General features: G+C 40.9%; 1 protein-coding gene across 1 annotated transcript in view; it reads right to left on the minus strand.

The window, feature by feature from the left end:
* Positions 1–13,590, minus strand: part of pnpla2.L (patatin like phospholipase domain containing 2 L homeolog) — a 38,205-nt gene extending 24,615 nt beyond the window's left edge. The window contains exons 1-2 of the mRNA XM_018257536.2: positions 12,662–13,590; positions 11,811–12,051 (exon numbers count right to left, since the gene is read on the minus strand). Of these exons, the coding sequence (XP_018113025.1) occupies positions 11,811–11,997 (187 nt within the window). The 5' untranslated portion in view covers positions 11,998–12,051; positions 12,662–13,590. The remainder of the gene's footprint in view (positions 1–11,810; positions 12,052–12,661) is intronic.
* Positions 13,591–25,944: the final 12,354 nt, after the last annotated feature.

Consider the following 25,944-nt stretch of genomic DNA (forward strand, 5'->3'; position numbering starts at 1 on the left):
TTGCAATGTGGTCCGTGCAAGATTTGTCCTGCCTGAAGCCTGCTTGCTCATCTCGCAGTCGTTTGTCTAGAGCCTCCCTCAGTCTCAGCAGCATGATTCGTGTGAGTACCTTGCTAGGTACAGATAGGAGCATGATGCCTCGCCAGTTGTTGCAGTTGGAGAGGTCGCCTTTCTTGGGAAGTTTCACCAGATGCCCTTCCCTCCACTCTTTTGGCACGCTTTCCTGCTCCCAGACTTTCTGAAGCAGTGGGTATAGCATGTTCGTGGTTGTTATGACGTCCGCTTTTAGGGCTTCAGGTGGGATACCATCTGGACCTGCTGCTTTCCCAGCCTTGATTTCTTTTACTGCTGTGATGATCTCGGCTCTACTGGGTGGGTTGGTGTTGATGTCCAAAAGGCTGTCTGCTGGTGGGATGAGTGGAGGCTGCTCTAGAGGTGGCCTGTTGAGGACTTCTGCAAAGTGCTCGACCCATCTCGTTCGTTCTTGGCCTTCGTTGGTAATGGTGTGGCCTTCTTTGTCCTTTGTTGCACATGATGGCTGTGTGTTCTTGCCTGCGAGAGTTCTGGTGATCTCATACAATCGCTTCATGTCCTGTTTCCCCGCTGCCGTTTCTGCCTCCTCTGTAAGGTCGTGGATGAATTTCCTCTTATCCGCTCTACAGCTCTTTTCACCATCCGATTTGTCTCCCAATACTGTGCTTGGAGATCCATCTTTTCCTGATGATTTTGACGATTATTCATCTTCTGTTTGAGTTCTTTTCTTTCAGTCATAAGATCCCATGTACCCGATGACAACCATTCCTTGTGCTTTCTGTTCTTTTTCCCCAGGACTTCTTGGCAGGTATCCCTCCATACTTTCTTCAGCTCCAGCCAGTGGTCTTCCACCATCTCTTTCTCCAACTCTGCTAGTGCCTCAAAGCGGTTCTTCAAGCTGCACTGGTATTCTGTAGCTTTATTTGCATCTTTCAGGCTCTGCACATTGTATTTGAATGCTGGCCTCTGTGCCTGGTCCCTGTGTGCCCTTAGCTTCAGCCTCAGTGTCGCCTGCACTAGGTGATGGTCTGACGCAGCATCCGCCCCTCGCTTCACCCTGACGTCTAGTAGACTCCTCCTCCACTTTCGACCAATGGTGATATGGTCGATCTGGTTCTCTGTCTTTCCATCAGGGGAGGTCCAGGTCTTCTTGTGGATGCTCTTGTGCGGGTAGACGGTGCCTCCAATGACAAGCTCGTTGAAAGCACAGAAGTCCATGAAGAGTTCTCCATTTCCATTTTTCTCCCCCACTCCATGTTTGCCCATGATTAGTTCTTTTTCGGTGTTGTCCTTCCCAACTTTGGCATTTAGGTCTCCCATGAGGATCTTTAAGTCCCTTCTATGTATCTTATCAATAGCTGCCTGCAATGCACTGTAAAACTCTTCTTTCTCTTCTTCTTTTGCAGTGTTAGTAGGTGCATAACACTGAGTGATGGTAACGTTTCTTCCTTTGGACTTGAATCTAGCTGACAGGATTCTCTCTGAGATTGGTTCCCACTCCATCAATGCCTTGGCTGCCTCTGCTGTCATAAGCAGTCCAACTCCATACATGTGCTGTTTTTGTGGGCCAGAGTAGATGATAGTTTCTCCGCTCGCCAGTCGTTGTTGTCCGTTTCCTGTCCATCTTGTTTCACATAATCCTAGTATGGTGATCTTATAGCGGTCCATCTCCTTGGTCACTTGTGCTGTTTTACCGCTTTCGTAAAGGGTGCGGACATTCCATGTTCCGATCTTTGTTTTGGTCTTGGTTGATAGAAGATTTATCGGCGCACTGGCTTCCCTAGGGCTTTCACCAGATTGCGTCATAAGCTCTGCTGGAGAGAAATCATTGCCAACCAAGTTGCTTTCTGATTGTGTCGTTGTGGTTTCTGTAACAAATTTTTTTTTTAACGAGAATGGGTTGTTGGCCCATAGCCCAACCCCCAACCTGGAGGGCCAGGGACTGCACTTCGTCTGGTCTCTATCCTTTGACCTGTCTGGCATGGGTGGCCCTGCCAGGAGTATAAGCTCCAGCCAGCATAGCTCTCTGGGTTATTGAGACACTCAAGCCCTCCCACCACGTCAAGGTAGCAGTCCATGGGAGAATGGGTGTGCACTGGGTTATTTAGGTTCACTACCCTGAAGTTAACTTATGGCAAGATAAGAGCTCAGGACCTGTCTAATCTTGAGCATAGAGGCTCCATGCATCAGAAGAGAAAAAACAAAACTGGGCTGCTGTTGCTTTCTTATTCATAACGAATATAGGGGACTAATGTGCCCACCGTAAAATCTAAATAAAATAAAATGCAAACTTTCATGGTGCCTTCCAGTTAAAAGGCTGGTTCACATTTAAGCTACATTTTAGTATGTTACAGAATGCCCTATTCCTAGCAGCTTTGCAATTCGTTTTCATTATTTATTTTTCATAGTTTGGGAATTATTTGCCTTTTTCTTCTGCCACTTTCAAGCATTCACTGACCCCAGGCTACACATTTATTATTGTTATTTTTTTTTTATTAATTATCTTTCTATGCAGGCCCTCAACTATTCATATTTCCATCTCTTGTTCAAACCACTGCCTGGTTGCTTGGGTAAATCAGACGCTAGCAACCAGATAACTGCTGAAATACCAAATAGAGAGTCGGTTGAAGACCAACTTCAAATTGACTCAATCAGTATCAATGTCTACACCATATTAAAATTTTATGTAAAGGTAAACTACCTCTTTAAGGTTACATTTTAAAATATATACAGTGCCACATGACATCACTAAGCAATGACTGTTAATCCTAGATTCTGCCCTGTCATTCACTCCTCATATCCAGTCACTTATTAAATCTTGTCACTTCCACCTAAGGAACATATCCAAAATACGATCATTTATCACCCAAGACGCTGCCAAAATTCTTATTCACTCTCTCATCATATCGCGTCTAGACTACTGTAACTCTCTTTTAATTGGCCTCCCCCTCCAGAGACTGTCACCTCTCCAGTCCATAATGAACACTGCTGCCAGGCTCATACACCTCAGCAACCGCTCCTCCTCTGCCTCGCCATTCTGTCAATCCCTGCACTGGCTTCCGTTACCTTTCAGAATCAAATTCAAATTAATGACACTGACTTTCAAAGCACTTCATAACTCTGCCCCACCCTACATCTCTGAACTCATCTCTATATACCCACCCACTCGCTTACTACACTCCTCTACCGACCTACTACTCAACTCTTCTCTCATTACCTCCTCACATGCTCGCATTCAAGACTTTGCAAGGGCTGCACTCCTCCTCTGGAACGTTCTCCCACGGTCTGTCCGACTTTCTCCCAACCTTTCTGCTTTCAAGAAATCTCTGAAAACGCACTTCTTTCGAGAAGCCTACCCTCACTCTGCTTAACTACCAAACGCAATACCACATTTCTCACCCACTTAATTCGATCTTGCCCACTCCCACACCTTGTGTATTACTCCCTTCCCTTTAGACTGTATGCCTATGCATAGGGCCTTCCTCACCTTTTTGTACCTGTATTGATTGTGATATTTGTTACTCCATATATTCTATGTATGTAATTCATGTGATGTAGTTGTATAATCACATTTACTTTACAGTGCTACGCAATATGTTGGCGCTATATAAATACATGTTAATAATAAGTTAATAATATAAGGAATAATGTAAAATTTAAGGATTTTATCACCTCGTAGCTCCCTGAGCACATACAGTAGAGGCACCCTGGAGCTGAGAACTTCGAGGGGTCTTCTGATATATTCAGATTTTAAAAGGTGGTACATAATTCTTTAGAATACACATAGTTCAGTGAGTCATGTGACAATGATGACATCACTAAGCATGGTTTATATGGATATTTATGGCTCTCTAGTATTAGTTGGAAATTACTGTACCTCCTATCGGGGTTAGACGCTGCCCACTATTGTAAAATATTAGGATATTATAAGTCACCAAGGAGTTCCATGACCATATAAAAAGTACAAGGCTGAAGGCAGAGTGCTTTTATACATGTCATGAACTCCAAAGAGCCCCATTTTCCAGGAAGGGGAAACAGTGCCCTGTGGAATGCTTCTAGAAACATCTCAGTATCCTCAGAGGACAGGGAAAGGGGCCTGCCGTCCTGTTAGTTTTCATGAAGCCAAAATACACACCAGGTTACAATACAAAGCAGTTTATTACATCCACACAGCTAAAATAACATTTCTCACTTTGATCCTTTCATTATGAAGTGGATCCCCACCCAAAAAAACAAATTTAAAAGACAAAAAAAAATGCACAATGAAAGAAAAATGTAATTCTAAGCCACATTCCAATGTGCATTAAACAAACACTTTCATTGGTTTCAAGAGTTATTTGCAAATGTTATTGCTATTAAAAGCAGGATTGTCAGCCTCTTCGTGTGTTTTGTCCTGCTGATTCTGACGAATGTAGCATAAGAAAGTTAGGCAACTGGCAGTCAACTAATATTTACATGTAATTGAAATTTTTTAAAAAAATTGCTTAGAGTTCAATTTAAATTCATTAAACAACAAAAAAAAGTTTTTAGGTGCTGAATCCCTTTAAGGAAACAGTGAAAGAGACAAATACTGACCATGCATTCCTTGCAAATCCACCTACAAATGTGTTTTCTCTACTAATCCTCAGCTCTGCAGCTGCTTTTGTTTAAAAGCCCAGGAAATGCATGCATTTCTTCTATTTGCCTACCGTGATATATAGTACCAATAAATTCTTGTATGTTTTGCATTTGAACTCAAAATACTTTGTCGTGTTTCTTACATGTACTTGTGCCAAATGGAAAGGGATGCAAAGTTAGAAAACACAGCCATAAACTAAAATTCCATATATACAAGTTTGTTTTAAGGCAAAATCGCTGTAAGCAGAAGCTCAAAAGCATGTTTTTTGAAATTTCCCAGAATGAAAGGGGGCTGTTGCCTATAAATTAACTTTTAATGTGATGTAGAGATTGATTGGTGTTCATTTTTAATTATTTGTGGTTTATGAGCTTTTTATTCAGTAGCTCTCCAGTTTGCAATTTCAGCAGTCTGGTTGCTAGGGCCCAACTTACAATAGAAACATTGATTTGAATACAACACTGGAATATGAATAGGACAAGGCCTGAATATACTTTGCTGTATTGGTGCAACGATTATGCCTTCGAATTGTTCAATGTTGTTAATACTCTCTAATTACAGATATATTTAATATATATATATATATATATATATATTAATATATATATATATATATATATATATATATATATATATATATATATATATATATATATATATATATATATATATATATATATATAAAAACAATTATATATAAAACAATGTTCACTGTCATGAAAGCAGTACCGTCAGTAAGTGGTAACAAAGTTCATCCAGCAGTATAGCTGGGTAAAGGAAGATAACACAATCCTTCCTTGTTTTTTAGAACTTTGAGCAACTCAATGCTTGTGGTTATATATTGAGTACTTCCCCTTCTCATATTATACAGTATGTACAACACGGTTTATGCAGTTTGCACAACATGGTTTATGCAGTATGCACAATGTGGATACCGGGAATGCTATGGCAGCCGCTATAGCCCCACAACATGTAACACAGAGTACAAAACAGATACATGGTGTACATGGCAGAGTGCCAGCACCTCTGTCCCACAATCATTGCTATTCTGTGTATTCTGAGCGGAGCCAGTGGTGTATTTCCCAGGCCAGTAATAACAATGCCAATATCCCTTGCTCACCACTGCACCAAAACAAACAGAGCGTTAGTGACGTAGGTTAAAGAATTAATATGGGAATTGAGTCCATGATGAGAGTGGTCAAAGAGGGTCACACAGACTCGGCCAATGATGATGCCTCTTATGAGATTAATGAAGGCGATAACACTTGAACTCAGTGGAGACTCCCTATCTGCCCTTCTGTTACTTTATCAATAAAGCATTAATTTAGCGTATTTCATACCTAACTTTACCCCTTATAGTAAATAAATAGCTTTCCAAAACCTGGGCATTCTCACTAAAAGGTACAGGTATGGGTTTCATTACCCGGAAACCCGTTATCCAGAAAGCTTTGAATTACGGAAAGGCCTTCTTCTGTAGACTGCATTTTATCCAAATTATCCAAATTTCTAAAAATGATTTCCTTTTTCTCTTTAATAATAAGACTGTACTAAGATATAACTAATCATTACTGGAAGCAAAACCAGCCTCTGGGATTTATTTAAGGTTTACATGATTTTCTAGTAGATTTAAGGTATGAAGATCCAAGTTAAGGAAAGATCTGGAAAACCCCAGGTCCCGAGCATTCTGGATAACAGGTCCTATACTTGAATTGAAAAATACAAACAACATGAGAAGACAGTGCCTGCCAGAATATTTTCAACATGCCAACTGGTTTCCAGAGCCTTCATAGGAGCGTCATGTTGCAGTCAGGTGACTACGGGTTTCTGTGTCCAGACACATTCTGTTCACTGTTTTTTTGCTGTAATCCCAAGGTCGAGTTCATGTTTCATGCCATGAGCACAGGATTTGGAATTCAGTTAATCCAACAATCAGATTAACCACCTAACCTTAATATTAAGTACTTAACTATGAAATAATCTAATTGAAAACCAGAGGCCCGAAGAACCTTCTCACTTGTGAGTTAGTGTGGCCCTTAGTGACATGGTTGGTTTCCTGTAATATAGTCTGCTCTTAAGCTTATAGTAGTGCTAACCCTACTCGATCTGTTAAGTAGTTAAGAAGTAAACAAGACAAATATAAAAAGACAATTATAGGTAGCAGCTAAAAGGGGCTGATCATCTTGTCCCTGGACAACACAGCTCTACATCACCTATTACAGCTCTAAAGCAGACTTTATAAAACCTCAACAATCTAAAATTCCTAATACAAACATTATACTCAGCAGTCAGTCAATCAGCCTTATTGTACTATGTTTGAGTACAAGAAAAACAAAATGGAAACGCAAGCACAGAGAGTATGTATATCAGTGGTCCCCAATCAGGGGCCTATAAGCAACATGTTACTCACCGACCCCATGGATTTTGCTCAAAGTAGCCTCACAGTAGGTTCTTATTGTTAAATTACTGGTTTGGAGGCAAATTTTGGTTGTATAAAACCCAGGTATACTGCCAATCAGAGACTCATGTAGTCCACATAGGGGCTACCAAATGGCCAATCGCAGCACAGAACATTTTTAATACTTGCATTGCTCCCTGACTTATTCTACATCTGAAATCAGATGGAATCAGACCTTAGCCAGAATCAGACCTAAGGCCCCTTTGCTTTATTGCCTTCACCTACGATAATACGCACCCTCTAATTTGGCTTTTGTCATATATCGAAGAAGGAGTCATAATTTTGTCATACTCTTTTACTATAATAGTTGTATTGTGCATATCCTGGAGCTGCATATCGTACCACTTCCTATGAATACAGAATTACGTGATCCGTTTGAATGCCATTTCCAAGGTGGGAAACACAGGTTCCCGGTCACCTTGCAATTTACCTTATGCATGGAATTTCATGGCAAATGATGTCTGTAAAGTGAATACGTCACAAGTGGTTCTTTGGTGACTAAATGGCTCCATTCCTTGTTCCATTCAAGATCATGATACTTCAATTAGGACACCACTTGTAAATATTGGGTAATGGCAGCTCCTGCTACTAAGAAATGTATGTACCCCTCGCTGAAACTAATGGAACAAGTCTTCTGTGGCTCACACTCGCTTGAACAACAGTCGTCTAATAAATGTTGTGAAAGACTCATTGGACTGGCTATAAAATACCTCAGCTGGCAGGAATGAAAAAAAATGAGCTAAAATTAAAATCTACAGAAGGACCCTGATTTTATGCCACCAGAATTTACTGTTTCCTGAAACTGAATCTGGTTTTTCCTGGTCCCACGCAGGCAAATTGTGATTTTTCCTTTTCTTAAACTTATGTTTTCCTGGAATTTAATTCATCCCATGAAAAGAACTAAAAAAAAAAAAAAAGCTCTACTGTGTAATGTATTAATGATTGGTGATATTCAGCTTTTAATCACAATAACAGAGGGTCAGAGTCTTCCTCTACTAAAGGAGAAGTAAAAAGGCATTATCACTGGTTGATACCAATTTGTTAGGCACTCCCAGGGATTATAATCTCCTATCAGAGAGCCCAGGCTGGTGCTTCAATGATCTGAAAACCCTGGGGTACTACTGTAGGAGTGACATAGCTCCATGTTCTTCTTCTACCTGTATCCTTTCTACGGCCAGTCCAGATGCACATGTGCAGTAGTGCGAGGAGCCAAGCTTTAAAGAAAAAAATTTACAGTTTTACATTCTACTGTGTATGTACACCTGGCCCAGGGGCCACAAAGAAGATGCAAGAATATGAAGAAATTGCAACATGGTGCTTCTACAGTAGTATAGCGGCTGATGCAGTTTTCACCAGTGATTATATCTTTCCTTCTTCTTATACCCTTTATTCTACTTATACTTTCAACGGCACTGCTGTTATGTCTCTTTTAGAATGGACCTTGGCAACTGCAATGGCACATCCCTAATCAACTTCACTCTTTGCTGTGCCAAGTGCCCATTGATTTATTGACTTGCTGATCTATGTGAACTTTGAGCTGATTATTGCCACAGTGAGCACATCACAGTGTCAGGCAGCATTTCTGGTAAAATCACGCACAAGGATCATGCTCTACATGCCCTGCCCCCCCCCCCCCATTGGTATTTTAGCTCAGTTTAAGATGAAGCACTTTGGATACTAAGGATCTTTATAATTTACATAAGGTGGCTATATATGGACTGATAGAACTGCCAAATAAGCATCTTATTAGTCAAATAATAGGCAGGTTAGAAAAAGCCATTGATCGGACACTGCATGCGTACACTAATGTGATCCTTTATAGGTTTAGATCCTTTATAGGTCCATATTGTGAACTGATCATTAGCCTGGGGCACTATACTTTAATAATACTATATATTATACACAGTTTATAGTATTATTGCATGATTATATTTTGCTGGCATCCTCAAATACCCCAGTCTCTGACAAGGACTTGGACTTCTGAGTGAATGCTCTTCTACCATTACACATGAACAGTTAGTTGCCTTTTCAGAGTTTTAATTTTATTACCTGTTATTTATATAGCACAGACAAATTTACACATTGCCTTACAGAGATTATACATCATTCACAATGGAGTTTACAATCTATCACATTCACACACAGTAGAGTAAGTTTCATCAGCATCCAATTAAACTACCGGTATGTTTTCAGAGTGTGGGAGAAAACCTGACCACCCAGAGGAAACTCATACAGACATCGGGAAGACATACAATTCCTTGCAGATAGCACCCAAGCCGAAACTGATCTCAGGACCCCAGGACTCCAAGGCTGAAGTGCTGCCCCTGAGCCACCTTGGTGAATACGTAGCTCAAATATCATCAACCAAAATAACTGTAGGAAATATGCTGTATGATTCCATTGTACAAATGCTTGACATTTTATGATTCAGTATTAATTCCAAAGCTTCCATATATATAACTCATGTCTTATATTTGTACACCTTCATATTTACATAAGACTGTCAGGATCTTTGTGTCTCCTTCTAAATCTGACTCACTAAGCTCAATGCGTGAATACTGCAACCTAAATTGTGCCTATTAAGCAATCCAGACAGCAAACACCTCTGGAGGAAATACAGATAAGTGGTTACCCTAAAGCTCCAGGTCAAAAATCTGATTTGTAGCACTAATTATATCTATATCTATCAGTTAACCTTCCTTTGTTTAGCACATAAACTTCATCTACTGCTGAAGTATTCAAACATCTAAAACAAGCTGCACCAAGAGACAGACATACGCCGCGCACTCTCTTTATATAGATTTGCTTATGCAAGCAACCTGCAAGGTCATCTCCACTTGTTTGTGTACTTTTGTTCCTAGTTTCTATATCAGGAGTGGAAATAAGACTTGAAAAAGTGGTAAACAAATACAGGGCGCCTATATATATTCAAACAGTTATGGAAAAAAATGCAGACGTATGAATTAAGTTATAAAACCTAAAAATATGCACAGCAACTGGCTTGCGATTTGACTGTTCAACTATTTGTTGGGTACCAGCAATAAAGCTTAAATTCTGGTGGGCGGGATGCTGCCTTGTGGATTGAAAACATGGCGATTTAACACCAAATGTAGTATTTTTGCATGGAGCACTACTTTAGTAAATGATCCCTACAGATTCAAATTATTATGGATATATAATGTCAAATTTTTATAGAATGTTTGGCTTGTTCTGTGCAATTCTTTGAAATAAAATGTTTCAGTAGTCTCTGAATGAGTTTATAAACACAGGTGCACACTCAGAATGGAATCACTTGACCCCACTAAAACACCGGATTCTGATGAGATACGTAATTCTCCTAAAGAAGACTTATACAGAGACTTGTACACCCCACAAGACTTTGAGCTACAGTATCATTAAGTTCTGACTGTATATACCAAGAATAGAATACAAGGTTCTGATACAGGGATATGGCATCATCTACCACAAACATTCGATTTTGGGTTATCACACAGTCCAGTAAATCATTCATTTATTACGGATTGATGCAAGAATACTACTTTGTTGTAAGGGCCTGACATGGCAAATTACACCCTTATGTAATTTACAGGTACATAATTGTTTAGTCTGAATGTGATACTACATATGATATACATGGGTCTGACACAAAGATATCGAGTCACCCAACATAAATTAAGAGTTGTGTCAATAAGGTTTGAGGGTCTGATAAGATGATACTGCATTATGTTAAAGGTCTGGGATGTCACCCTTAAATAAAGAGGAGTTGGCATCTTAAAATGGATGAGGGAGTTCTGGCCTCCTTAAAAATTAGTTTTATATGCTGCCCCAGATATTGTTCTATCTATAATCGGTTGACTGTCATTTATACCAGTATCCTTAGTGTAAGGTAAATGGGGGCCCTGGATTTTTAAAAGCAGGACCATGAAAGGGGGTGGACCTATACAATATCCCTACCATTCACTAATACTTACAACTTAAATAGAGGCATGTTCCCCTATTAAGAATGACATATGGAACTGTATTAAAGATATACTGCAAAGATAAAATAGACCTGTCATCTAACATACAGGCACTGCCTCACCCTACAATTTAATTATAGAGCATTTAGCTTCCTCCGTGCAAATACTGGCATCCTATGTGTTTCATACCTGCTGAGGTTCAGTAGTCTGACTTGGCAATAACCAGACCCGCTTAAACATATGGTATAGAATATACTTTTTAAGTGAACTACCCTGACACCTGCCCACAGCTATAGTAACATTTATAATCATAGACAAACTCACCCAGTAAATTTCCTAGGGATCCACTGATCACTCAATTTGCCATAGAACAGTCTGACAATGATCAATCACCCAAAGTACAGTTACTAGGCATACACTGGTTAATCATACGTAGGGTTGCCACCTATTCTGGAAAAAAGTACCGGCCTTCCAATATATATTTCCTATATATTTATCTTTTTTTCCTTCTAAATATCATTGGGATCCACCATCATTTTTACCGACCAGGCCGGTAAAATACCAGCCAGGTGGCAACTCTAATCATACAGCTAATGTATAGTATATAAACACAGGCTCGCAATGATTACTCAACCATAGTACAACGTACTCTGATCCCACTGAAATATTACAGTATATAATGACAGACTGACAGTGATCACACTGCCATAGTACAGTACATAAGAACAGACTGACAGTGATCACTCACCCAGGCAGGCTCCGCTGACCAATGCTGTAGCGGTGAGAGCCCCGGCGGAGGCTCCATAGATATTTCTAGCATTCTCCACTAGAAAAGGTGTGTGTTCCTTCAGGCAACTGGCGACTCCGATATGATAAATCCCCAGGAAGCCGCAGCCGGCGAAGGAAATATTCCATGGGGCGTCGAGAGGAAACATCTCAGTCTGGTACCGAATGTGCCTCTTCAATCAGTGGGCAGCCTGTTTGTGGATCTATGGGGAACAACAATCACAGACATGGGTGGGTAATTCCCCCTACTACCTGCACCCCTTCAGCCACCCTCATAGGGTTACCACCTTTTTTAGAAAAAAATACCGGCCTTTCTATTAGGGTTGCCACCTGGCCGGTAGAATTGATGGTTGATCCCAATGTTATTAATAGGGAAATGATATATATATTATTTTTTTTTATTATTATTATTTATTTATTTATTTATTTTTCTTCCAGAAAAGGTGGCAACCCTATTTCCTATATATTTATCTTTTTCCTTATTAACAACATTGGTATCAACCATCAATTTTACCGGCCAGGACGGAAAAATACTAGCCAGGTGGCAACCCTACACCCTCCTATTCTGTCAGTATATGGTAACCCTTCAGCACTCTACAATGTAAAACATTCTGTCCCATTATCCAACCTCTGAGCTGGAATACGTGCACGGCTCTGCTCTGCAACTCCCAGGGTCTTCTCCTAAGGGATGTTGGGAGTTGCAGTGAGCCAGATACTAAAATAGGTGACCTATCACATACAGATCTATTATGCCTTTCTTTAGCAGCATGTGGCCCGACCCCGCCTTCCCATAAGCCCCTAGTTGCCGTGTACCTTGTGTAAGTATCGAGGGCTGTTAGCGTCCCTTTCTGCCACTCTGCCCGGCACTTGAGATACTCTGTATCTCTCCCAGCCTTTATGCAGCTTTATTTTACTTCCAGTTCTTGCTATTATATTATGGGAAGCCCAGCACCCAGTTCCTTAACGTCACACCCTTTTCCAGCCAATCAGCTGAAGGCTGCTAGTCCAGATGGCCTGACTGATAAAGTCCATGTGCACCAATGGGCAGCCGCGATACAAGCACACCCTCCTGGGAGGCGGAGCCGAGGAGACACGGAAAGGATGTATGAACTTGACGTTCTGTTCCGAGCCTCAGTTTCCTAGTGGTGTCCCCTAGGGGCTGTGTGTCGATGTACCCGTCCTGCTGCTGTTATCGCACGTTTGTTCGCTTGGAAGTTTGTGTTTTTTGTGTAGCTTTACCTGGCAGCCTGGACCGTGATTGCCTTTCCTTAGTCGAACTGGGGGTGGAGACTTCCCGTGGGGGATGTGTCTAAAGCTGCTTTGAATTCTGGTCTTTGGAACCGGTTATCAGATTCCTTGAAAATTGGACACTGTTAAGGAACGCCTATTGGCTAATAACTTCCAAGTATCACCTGCTGCTGGGCATTGAAAGGTATAGACACGTTCAAAGGGGTAGTTCTATTATAAATTATGTAGACTAGTGCTGGCCAATTTATTGCACCTAAGGCCTGGACTGGAAGTCAAAATAGGCAGTGGCATTCAAATTACATGGAGGACCCAAATAGTCCTCCGCAAGCCCACTAAATAGTAACTGTCTATGGGACCTTACAGCAGCCCCTCTGGTATTTGCCAGAACCCACAGATTGCCATTTTGCGCCTGTTGCACATATTGGCCAATAATATCTTCTACAGCATATTAGAGGGCCAGATTTAATACTAGCATTGTGATGTCAAATAGAGAAGAGAAGTTATTTATAGGGATGCACCGACTCCACTATTTTGGATTCGGCCTGAACCCCCGAATCCTTCGCTAAAGATTCGGCCGAATACTGAACCGAATCCTAATTTGAATATGCAAATCATGGGTGGGAAGGGGAAAACAGTTATTACTTCCTTGTTTTGTTACAAAGAGTCACGCAATTTACCTCCTGCCCCTAATTTGCATATGCAAATTAGTATTTGGATTCGGTTCGGCCTGGCAGAGGGATTCGGCCGAATCTGAATCCTGCTGAAAAAGGCCGAATCCCGAACCGAATCCTGGATTCGGTGCATCCCTACTTATTAAGCTTTTTATTCAGCAGCCCTCCAGTTTGCAATATGAGCAATAGGGTCCAAATTACCCTAGCAACCATGCATTGATATGAATAAAGCTAGCCATAGACGTGCAGATTATTAGGCTATATTGGACGGACTAATCTTCCAACATCCAACTAACCATTTAGATTAATATAAAGTAGTATAGTGGTATATAAAGTAGTAAACAGAACAAATCACACGATGCTCGGGTCATTGATTGACAGGCAGGTAGTTCTATTATGAATGAACTCTTCCTATGACTAGTGCTAGCCAATTTATTGCACATATTGGCCAATAATATCTTATACAGACATGCAGATTATTAGGCTATATCGGACTGACAAATCTTCCGACCTGCAACTAACCATTTAGATTAATATAAGATAGTATAGTAGTATATAAAGTAGTAAAGAGAACAAATCACACGATGCTTGGGCCATCAGTTGACAGGCAGCAATTGTACGAAAGTTATGTCCGCCAAATAGTAGTGACAGTCTCCCATTGATATCAGATAGGCAATACATGCAGAGATATTATTGTGAACCAAAAGAAATTTTCTAACCTGTCCGATCGGCTGAATGACAGATCGCCATGGTATGAAACATGTTTGGAAAATCCACACATGGTCCAAAAATCTAACAAATCTTCGTTTTGTGCGATAGTATCTTTGCGTCTATGGCCAGCTCAAGAGACAGGAATATGAATAGGAGATGGCCTGAATAGAAAGATAGATCATTAAAAAGTGGCAATATCAACACATTTGTGACCCCAGTTGAAAGTTAAAAAGAGGAAGGCAAATTGAAAAGTTGCCATAAATTGGACATTCTAATCTATGACATACCAGAAGTTTTTAAAGGCGAACTACTCCTGCTGCTGCTATTTATATTATTGGGTTTCTCTTAAAGGAGAAGGAAAGCTACCAAAGCAGTTTATTGCCAATGGATTAGCCACAATAGTACAAGTTATAACACTGTATTTATTCTGCAGAATGCTTTACCATACCTGAGTAAACCGCTCTAGAAGCTATCTCTGTTTGTTTAGGATAGCAGCTGCCATATTAGCTTGATGTGACATCACTTCCTGCCTGAGTCTCTCCCTGCTCGCTCATAGCTCTGGGCTCAGATTACAGCGGGGAGGAGGAGGGAGAGAGGAGCAAACTGAGCATGCTCAAGCCCTAGCCATGGAGATTTAATATGAAAACAGAAAGTCTGATACAGAAGAAGGAAAGAAATGTGGTTTCTTTTGACAGAGGACTCAGAGCAGCATTACTTTGAGGGTTTACTGGTGTATTTATAGAGACCATTCTGGTTCATGTTAGCCTTTCCTTCTCCTTTAAAGGTACACAGTTGATTTTGCATAATAGTGGAAGGCATGTTCTAACCCCCCAGCTGCTGATGAGAAGTTTGGTAAATGGATGCTTTAGTTCCAGTAGTGCAACCATTACCTAACTGCAATAAACAGTGTTAATGACAGCTCCAGAAAAAAATTACAGAGAAGTGTGAACACTTCTGTGATTGAGTATTATCATAAGACAACTTTGTTGCATCTCACTTTATTAAACTCGGGAGCAGTGCTCATTTTGTCATAATATTATTGGTATTAATGTTAGTTGTTCACCTTTAAATTAACTTTTAGTATGATTTACAGAGTGATATTCTGACACAGTTTGCAATCGGATTTAATTTTTTATAATTTGAGGTTATTTAGCTTTTTATTCCTCGGCTCTCCAGTTTGCAGTTTCAGCAGTCTGGTTGCTATGGTCCAAATTAACCTAGCAACCATGCATTGAATTGAATAAGAAACTGGAATAAGAATAGGAAATGGATGACTAAAAAGATAAATAATAAAAAGTAGCAATTACATACATTTGTAGATTAGTGGAGCATTTGTTTTTTTTAGATGGGGTTCTTTGAAAGATGGAAAGAGTCTGAAGAAGAAGGCAAATAATTCTAAATCTATAAAAAAAGAAAAAAATAAGGCTAATGGAAAAGTTTCTCAGAATTAGCCATTCTATAGCATATTAAAAGTTAACTTAAATGTCAATCACCCTTTAATGTATTATAGACAGTTTTTATGGACTAGAGTACTCATGGCCCATGTTACAAGTTCAGCTGTTTATATTATGCACAGCATTGCATGTGGCACTGTTCTACTATTGAGAATTTCTCAGTAAAGAGAAGCAGCTGGCCACACATGTTCTGTCTTCATGGAAATGCAGGCCCATGGGTGCTGAGCCCATACCAGTAGCAAATAAATATCTGGGGTCATCTCAGTTTTCAGTGCAAATAAACAAGAGTGTGTGTTTGGTGCAACCAACTAATATGAAATAAATGCAGCTGAATATGTGTGCCAACCTTTAATTAAAGTATAATAAGGAGCCACCTACACATAACCCCAACCCTATTTCACTGGGGGGGGGGGGGTATATTCACATTTCTAGTAAAATATCCTTACATGGAAGTTGTTAGTGAGTTCTGGAGACCTCATTTCCAAGAGGCCCATGACATTAATTAGCCTTTGGGGGATAGCACTGGTATCCTGAGTTCATTCCATCCATATCACGTGACTATTTGCAAAGAGTTTTGTATGTTCGCCCCAGGCTGTGTTTGTGCTTCCAAGCTCCAAAAACATACAGGCGAGTTTACCAAGAGCCTAACCCTAGTGTATGTGGGAAGGTGACGGGTTAATCAGATTGTGAGCTCCACAGGAACAGTCTTTAGTAAATGATGCATGTAAAGGGCTGTGTCATGTTTTGGCATTATATAAAGGACGATGCACAGGTAACTAGACAAGAATTGTTTCAGATTATACCAAGGTAGGGTTGCCACCTGGTTGGTTTTGACCCGGACAGCCCAGTTTTTGGGAGGGCTGTCCAGCTCAAAACTGCCTGCGCCGGTTTTCCTTATTTGGAAAACCAGGCCAAATTCCCTGTGATTGACGCGGCCAATTGCCAAATCACTGCCCGCCCACAATGTCACCACTCTACCCCATTATGCAATTGGCCAGCCCCCTGCCTGGAGTTCCCAGCAGAGAAAGGTGGCAACCCTATACCAAGGGCTGGTGATAATGAGCAAAGCTGGTCCATGTTGGTATTTTTGATTGATTGTGTATTTAAATATTTGGATTTCCGTAAATGATTTTAAGGGCAACATGGCATAATTAGGGAGGTTTTTTACTAAAACTTGGCTTTTTCTCATTCTACAAAAAAATTAGACCAAATTCCCAAACCCAAATCCCCTTAATTTACCAATAATTCTTCTTGCAAAAAAGTTGATGCAAAAAAAATGTCTAGACAAAATTGTGCGACTTTAGAAAACTTGATCTATTATATCAGATTATTACATAGCAGATAACACTTAAGTTGTTCGTTATTATTTATTTTGAATAGTTTTTTTTTTAATTATTTCTTCTTTAGACTCTTTCCAGCTTTCAAATGGGGGTCACTGACCCCATCTAAAAACAAATGCTCTGTAAGGATAAAAATGTATTGTTATTGCTACTTTTTTATTACTCATCTTTCTATTCAGGCCCTCTCCTATTCATATTCCAGTCTCTTATTCAAATTAATGCATGGTTGCTTCGTTAGGTCTGTGGCATTAGGGAGCATTGGCAGCACAGGGGTGGGGATACTTAAGACTCTATTAAAGACAAAAAAAAATCCCAATTTTTTAAAAGCCTTCAGCTTGGTGCTGTTTACTTGTTCCCCAGCTATTTCTTTCAGCTGTATGGATATAAGGCCCCAGACTTACTGCAGGGGTGATTCAGACTTACTAAATGGTCTCATGCACTATTTATATGTATCCCTTTACCACTCTACTGCACCTCACTGTGATTACTCCAGTGCACATATCTTGGCAATTATTATAAACTAGGAATATATCAAGTCCTTATTAAATGGAATGGGTTTAGCATATGTATACAGTACATTCTCTTATACTATAAAGTGTAGCAAATTCATGGCCATCTAGTTATACTTAATGTGAACTCCCAACGTTATTAGCAGGTATTTAATAATAAATCTAAATATGGGAGTGGAGTCAGGAGTGTAACTACGGAGGAAGCAGATCCTGCAGCTTCTGCAGCTGCAGGGGGGCCCAGGAGGAATAGGGGCCTCATGAGTCTTTAATTCATATAAAATGTCAATGAATATTAATAAAACTGCTCAACCTCTTGACTAGGGCTGTCCAAACTTTTGGCTTCCCTGGGCCACATTGGAAAAAGAAAAATTGTCTGGGGCCACACACGAGATACACAAACACTTTTGATTTGTAAAAGTAAAATACACATAAAAGTAAAATACACATAAAATAACTACAATACCAGTTGGATAACCAGTTGGAGCTATACAGTGGAATATAGGACTGGATATTAGAGAAAATAGTCTTATTATTATACTATTGTGACAATTCCTCGAGAACCGAGTGTTTCAAGCTGGGCCACATTCATATCCATCCTGGGCCGCAGTTTGGACACCCCTGCTCCAGACATTTGTGCTGTGGGGCCCAGTAATATCTAGTTATGTCACCGAGTGGGCTTTATTAATCAAGAGCCTGGATAAGGACTCAAGACTTATGCATACATTTAAAGGAGACCTATAGGATAAATGAAAAACCCTAATTTTGTAGGTAATTATAAGTAATATATGGTGTTGCTTTTACATGGTGCTAAAAATTAATATTATTTTTAAAAATAGCCCCTTTATTGGAGCTCCCTAAATATGTTCACTGGTCCCTGTCCGTGTTTCAAATGAGGAGTCGGCATGTCCTAACAGTCCGTGCCAGAAGCACAGTAGGAGGGGGACAGCCAATCACAGCCCTGGAGTCACACAAGCAAAGACATGCTTCAGTTCCCTATCAGGTCCTGTTAGCTGCTGATTGGTTTCTGTCCTACAGTGCAGTGAGCTAAGTCCCGCCGGCTCCCCTGCACAGCCTGAATTATAAGGGTTTTTGCAGAAATATTCAATAAATCAGCCTGTCTCCTGTGTGCGTGCAAAAATATATATATATATATATTGCAAATATAATTACTCCTTACAAACACGATGTAAAGTTGGCAAAATAATGCAGTACACTAACCTAAGCATTTGCTGCACATATGTTTTATGCCTAGAGTTGCTTATCTTTACTAAGTGCATTTTCCCTCCCCAGGAAAGAGAAAAGGGGGAAACACTGCAAAGCGATGGATTATAGACCAACAGTAAGGTAAAGCCTAGCTATAAAACATATCTGATTACATAACCCAGCAACATGTACTATTTGAACAGCTGGTTATGATCCTATATATCTGCCAGATTCATGGTTTTTCTGTTGGAAAACCATATTCTAAGGTGCGTGCCATATGCTTGCTCACTGTGATTATTCTGAACAGAGTCAGCAAATACTCCAAGAGCCATAATACGTGTTTTTGTGACCTTGGATCGGGAAGTATCTACTTGCCCTATTCACTTTATCTTTGCATTGCTGCCTACGCACAAAAAGGCTTTTACTTTGCTTGTACACATCTCTATTGTATCTGCTATTGCAATTGCTACCTATACAAAGGATACAGTTTTTCAATGCCCATTCAATCTTAAAGGGGTTGTTCACCTTGAAATTATCTATTAGTATGACGCAGGGAGTGACATTCTGAGACAATTTGCAATTGGCTTTCATTTTTTATTATTTGTGTTTTTTGAGTTATTTAGCTTCATATTCAACAGCTCTCCAAGTTCAGCAATCTGGTTGTTAGGGTCCACATTACCCTAGCAACCATGCTTTGATTTGAATAAGAGAGTAGAATATGAATAGGAGAGGGTCAGAATATAATGATTAGTAATAAAAAGTAGCAATAACAATACATCTTTAGCCTTACAAAGCATTTGTTTTCTAGATGGGGTCAGTATCCCCCATTTAGAATAAGGCAAATAATTCAAAAACTATACAAAATAAAAAATGAAAGCCAGTTGAAAAGTTGCTTAGAATTAGCTATTCTATAATTTTCAAAAAGTTATGGTTAAGGTAAACCACCCCTTTGAGCAGATGTGCCCAAGACTGACTGCAAAATAGAAGTACTATATGATATGTCCAGCCTGGCCAGTCTTCTTTAGCAGCAGGCAATGTAGAACTAAGGCTGGCACAAACTGGACCTGTCAAAATAATGCCACTTAAAAAGTTATTTTTTACAAGTATGAGATCTGTTACACAGATCCTGTTGCTCAGGAGCTGGTGTTTTCCTATTAACAGATCTTTCCATAATTTGGATCTTCATACCTTATCTACTAGAAAATCATGTAAACATTAAATAAACCCAATATTGGGATCAATTACCAGGTACTGTTTTATTATTACAGAGAAAAAGGAAATATTTTTTAAAAATGTGGATTATTTGGATAAAATGGAGTCTATGGGAGATGGCCTTTCTGTAATTCGGAGCTTTCAGGATAACGGATCCCATACCTGTAAAAGCTTACATCTTACATGTGGTACAAAAAGCGTAACGTGTTTCATACCACTCCTGGGTACATAATCATAGGCTCGGCAGGCATGGGTGTCCGCAGAAAATTTTCCAGGGTGGGGCAAGGAGGCATCTGTGGGCGGGCCTGTGAGATAGGTGGGTGTGCCACGGTGATCAGCCGATCGCCGGGTCAATCAAGGGAATCCTGCACAGTTTCCCTAATTTGAAAAACCATCCAGGAAGTTTTGACCCGGGCAACCCTTCAAAATACCGGTTGTCTGACAAGTGGCAACCCTAGTTCACACAAAGATGGCAAAGTGGCAAGTTCATGTATAAATACCCCCAGAACTCACAAACAGATGGTACAGGGGCAAGTACATGCATAAATACCCCCAGAACTCACAAACAGATGGCACAGGGGCAAGTACATGCATAAATACCCCCAGAACTTACAAACAGATGGCACAGGGGCAAGTACATGTATAAATACCCCCAGAACTCACAAACAGATGGCACAGGGGCAAGTACATGTATAAATACCCCCAGAACTCACAAACAGATGGTACAGGGGCAAGTACATACATAAATACCAGCAGAACACACAAACAGATAGCACAGGGGCAAGTAATTGTATAAATACCCCCAGAACTCACAAGTACAAGGCTGCAGACTGCAATCAGGGTTGCCAGGTTTTCATTTCAAAATCAGCAAAAGACCATAAAAAAAAAGTAGCCCAAAAGTAGCCCAATTCATAAATTGAAAAATCGTAATAAAATAAAGTAAAATAATATGGTTATCAGATCAATTAAGTGTCTGTACTTTCCCCAGACTGATGGCTGACTGGTACTGCAAATAATATTGGGTTCTTTTGGGTACTGCCTGGTTGGCACTGTAAATAAAAGGGGTAACACAAGGCATTAAGTTTGCTAAGAAACAATAACACAACCAATTAGATAACATTTACTGTTCACCTGTTTTACCCCTCTGTGTAAGTCCCCTCCAGCGACGTTCACAGGGCCATCTTCTCTTCAAACCTCTTCTTTCGGGATCCGGCGGACATGCGTACAAAGTTCACGAAGTTCGGCGATTGAACTTCGGAAACTTTGTGCGCATGCGCAGTAGTACCGGCATCCTACTGCGCATTCGCCGCCGACAGAGCAGCATACAGGAAGAAGCGTTGGAAGAGAAGATGGCCCCTGTGAACGTCGCTGGAGGGGACAGAGGGGTAAGTAGCAACTTAGGGGCAATAGCCTGGGTTGAGAGGTAGGAGGGAGGTGAGGTGTTAGCGCCAGGGGGTTGGATTCCCCTTTAATACTGTAACCCCCTTAGTAGGAGGTCGTAGCCAAATGAATTACGTGCGCACAACCACAGCGCCACTCGCATGCGCAACAGAACAATGGGCAGGTAACCTGTACACGTCAAAAAGTTTATGTCGTCAAAGGATACAGCTATGGGATCCGTTATCCAGAAACCTCTGAATTACAGAAAGGCTGTCTCCTATAGATTCCATTTTTTTTTCAAATAATCCATATTTTTAAATTTCATTTTCTTTTTCCGTGAAATAATAGTACCGTACTCAATCTCCACTTAAATATCATTAATCCTTATTGGAGGCAAAACAATCCTAATGGGTTTAAATAATAAATGATTTTTTTAGTAGACTTAAGGAATGGAGATCCAAATTAGAGAAAGATCCCATATCTGGAAAACTCCCAAGCAGTCTGGATAACAGGTCCCATAACTGTACTGACAGTACTGTGAATACATTGAGCGCTTATAAATGTGTGTTCATAAAAACTGTGCCAGTCAAGACATAATATATCCAGAAGAGCAACAGAAGAGCTTCAGAACATCTTACTGAATGTGGGCTTACAATCAGAAATCTACTGTTCCCTGTACAACATAAAGGAGCATTTGAGTCCTCTTGTGACACACCCAACCGAATATTGTTTTATTGGGGACCGGGCAATGACAGGATTCCAATACTGCCCAACAGCCCTACATACAAATAAGAGAGACACAAACACAACGCACAGTCGCAGACAGCTACTCAGAAGTCCCGCAAAGCAGCACTGTCTGTGTCGTCGTCGACGTGTCCAACTCCAGTCTCCAACCAATTCCCGCCAGGAGGACCCAGAGAGGCCCAGGCGTCGGCGTGCCGGGCGTGGTGGCACCGCGCTTTGCGCGCCCTGCATCATGACGTCACACGGCCGCCCTCCTCCTGAGGGATGCTCGCTGCGTGTTCTTCCAGCCTGCCCCTGAGCCCTCTCTAGTCTGAATCTGATAATCCCCAGTCTCCGGCTCCGCCCCTTTTAAGAACGTATCGTTCGTAATTATCCTGCGGCTGCCGGCTGGCTGGCGGCATGCAGGCAGGTGCAGCCAGCAGTGCGTGCTACTATTTGGGCATTGGTCGGTTTTTCCAAGTCCAAACCTGCGACACATTAAAACTAGCCCAAAACTAGCCATTGGCGGGTTTGGACTTGGAAAAACCGCGCACAGTCCCAGGGGGGGGCACTGCCCCCTCTTGCCCCCCTCTGTGGACGCCCATGTCGGCAGGCAATATTATGTATATATAATATTATAGTGGAAATGACTCTCTGCACCAGAAGGCTTAGAATACAAGTGTCTCGGCCAACAATTGCGGATGGTAAAGATTTTCTAGCAATATTAAGTTGGGGGAAAACACTTTAAAGCTGGCTACCTGGCCTTCACTACTGTTCATCTATATGAACCAATACAAGTTCTCCTTTAAAGGAGAAGGAAAGGCTTTGTGCACTTGGGGGTGCCAAATGTTAGGCACCCCCAAGTGATTGTATTGACTTAAGGTGGCCATACATGGATAGATCCGCTCGTTTGGCGATGTCGCCAAACGAGCGGATCTCCCTCCGATATGCCCACCTTGAGGTGGGCAATATCGGGCAGATCCGATCGTGGGCCCTAGGGCCCAACGATCAGATCCTAGCATTCGGCAAACGGGCGGTCGGATCGCGGGACTGCATCTACGAACAGATGAGGCCGCGATCCGACGGGATTTTTAAACCCATCCGATCGAGATCTGGCCGACTTTCGGCCAGATCTCGATCGGGAAGCCCGTCAGGGGCCCCCATACACGGGCCAATAAGCTGCCGACACAGTCTGTCGGCAGCTTTTATCGGCCCGTGTATGGCCACCTTTACATGAAACCCCGGGGCCGGTGCTCTTATCAGCAGAAAACTGCACCGGCCCAGGGTTATACCAGTGAGCACCACGGAGCAATCCTTCCGGTTTCTTCTTTCTTCAAATTTCCCAGGGCAGACGCATGCGCAGTTGAACAAAATAGCCGCTTGAAGATAGAGTGCACAAAGCCTTTTGTTCTCCTTTAACCTCAACTATGAACTATGACTGCAATAATAATTCAGAGAGAAGTTAGCAGAATACCAAGAATAATGATCTACTCATCTGTCTATCTAACCCTTCACAAAGAATTCAGCTTGACATTTGGTTGGCATTTGTCTTCCCTCCAAGTGCAGAAGAGGGCAGTGGGCAAAGGCCTGGTTGGTTCAAAAGGAAACTTCCGATCTAGAGGCCAAACAGGCTTCACAGTCTCACCTACACTGAAGTGGTAAATGACCATTTAGATATTCAGCTCAGTTGCTACTTAAAATAAAGGCTAAATATGACATTATATAGTGCAAAGGGTGAGAGTCAACCGAGTTGATCCTTGTGTGCATTGTCATCAAAATAATTTCCCTTGCACAACACACGGAGATTGCTATTGATTTAACCCATGGTTGTAAATAAAAAAAGCTTAAATTATGGAGCAAAAGAAACAAAATCAGCATGTGAACAAAAATGACAAGATGGTAGTTTTTTGGTTTTAAAAGGCCAATTTGCAAACACAAACTGCTAAAATAAATGCAAAATTGAGCCACTTTGCGCCTATACATGCTCCTTGCAACGTTGAATAACATAATTGCACCAATCTGCAATACTGAGTTCACAGATGCAAGACAGCCCTGAAATTGCCATGAGGTGGTACTGCCAGTGTTCACTTAGCACGCTGTACCTAGACATAAACGTGTGGAATTATCCATGCTGTTATTATTGGTGCCATCTGACACCAATGGCACATGAATTTAGTAGAGGAAATTTGAATTTTAATATGCAGTGTATGCTAATTTGCATCTGCATTATTAAATCACAAGCACGTTGTGGAATCTGCAATTTAGAGGAGGTTGGCTAAAAAGCTAGAATTCTGGGCAGGGCCAGATTTAATCTGAGAGCACCTAGAGGCTGGCATTCTCAGTCGTCCCCTAGCGCTTTCCCCGTGCATCCTTTATTTCTACCGGAGTGGCTACAGAATCAAGGCAATTACTTGTGTGGCTGGATCGCATATTGCCCTACACCTGGGCCTTGCTGCAAAGCTGCATTGTTGAAAACAGTGCTGTGTCCATTTTGCACATGTTCTAGAATTCGTTTTTTTTTTTTTTAAACTGTCATGGTCATAGCTTAACTTGTGTTTTCCATAACCCAGTTCATAGTAAATATAAGTAATGGCTTAAAGTGGACCGGTCACCGAGATACACAAAGCTGTATAATAAAAGTCCTATTCAAATTAAACATGAAATCCAATTTCTATTTTTTATTAAAGCATTCATAGCTGTTGTAAGCTCATTTAAAAATCTCAGCTGTCTATCAAATATTGTCTGCCCCTCTATGCCTAGGCAAAGAGGCGTGGCAGACACTTACTTTCACTTTCCATTCAGCACTTCCTAGATGTCACTGCTCTTCACACATTCCCCCTCTCTCTTCACCGTTTAACTGTGTAGCCAGTGCATGGGAATGGAAAGTGGGTCCCCCATTCTGGTGCACAAACAAGATTCTGAGATGATGCAAGGCTTGTCTTAATAACAGTGTCCACAAAATGGATCCTGCCTGCTTGCTATAATTATAGAGTTCTCAGACTGAAGGAAACAAGATTCAAATAATTTATATAGTGTAATTAAAGTTCATTTTGCTTGACTCACGTGATAAAATAGGATTTTGAATATTTTTTTGGGGTGACAGGTCCCCTTTAAAGAGATACTGACACCAGAAATTATACCCTTTTTTATACCCATCATAATATTGGTTTAAAGTATTTGCCGGATGCTTTTACATTACCCGTCTGATGCCCCATGTTCCTGTATGAGGGGGCTTCCATATTTGTGCAGCAGGAGTCTGTTAAAATTAAAAACTTTAAGGGTTAGGGCACACGCTCAGATTCAGGGAGATGAGTCTTAAAATAAAAACAAAGCTTGACTATTTCTGAAGTTAATATTTAGCAAAATTGTGTTATTTTGGTTTAAAAAGGGTTATATTTGAACGCAATTCTGATTGTGACCTAAAAAAAACCATACAGATGACAGGCTGCTTTTTTCCAATCTAATATAATGACCCTGCCCCAAATGTGCCACATTAAGACACAGATTGTATTCTGTCCAAATCAACTGCCTGGGTGCTCTGTCTTGTATTTTAATTCAAAACTACTGCTTTGCATATATTTGTGTTAATGCCTAAAGAATTTCAGTGTGTAAAAGGAAAACTCTGATAAAAGGAGGATACCACTG

The sequence above is a fragment of the Xenopus laevis genome, chromosome 4L (assembly GCF_017654675.1).
Source record: "Xenopus laevis strain J_2021 chromosome 4L, Xenopus_laevis_v10.1, whole genome shotgun sequence".
In the NCBI taxonomy this organism is placed as follows: Eukaryota; Metazoa; Chordata; class Amphibia; order Anura; family Pipidae; genus Xenopus; species Xenopus laevis.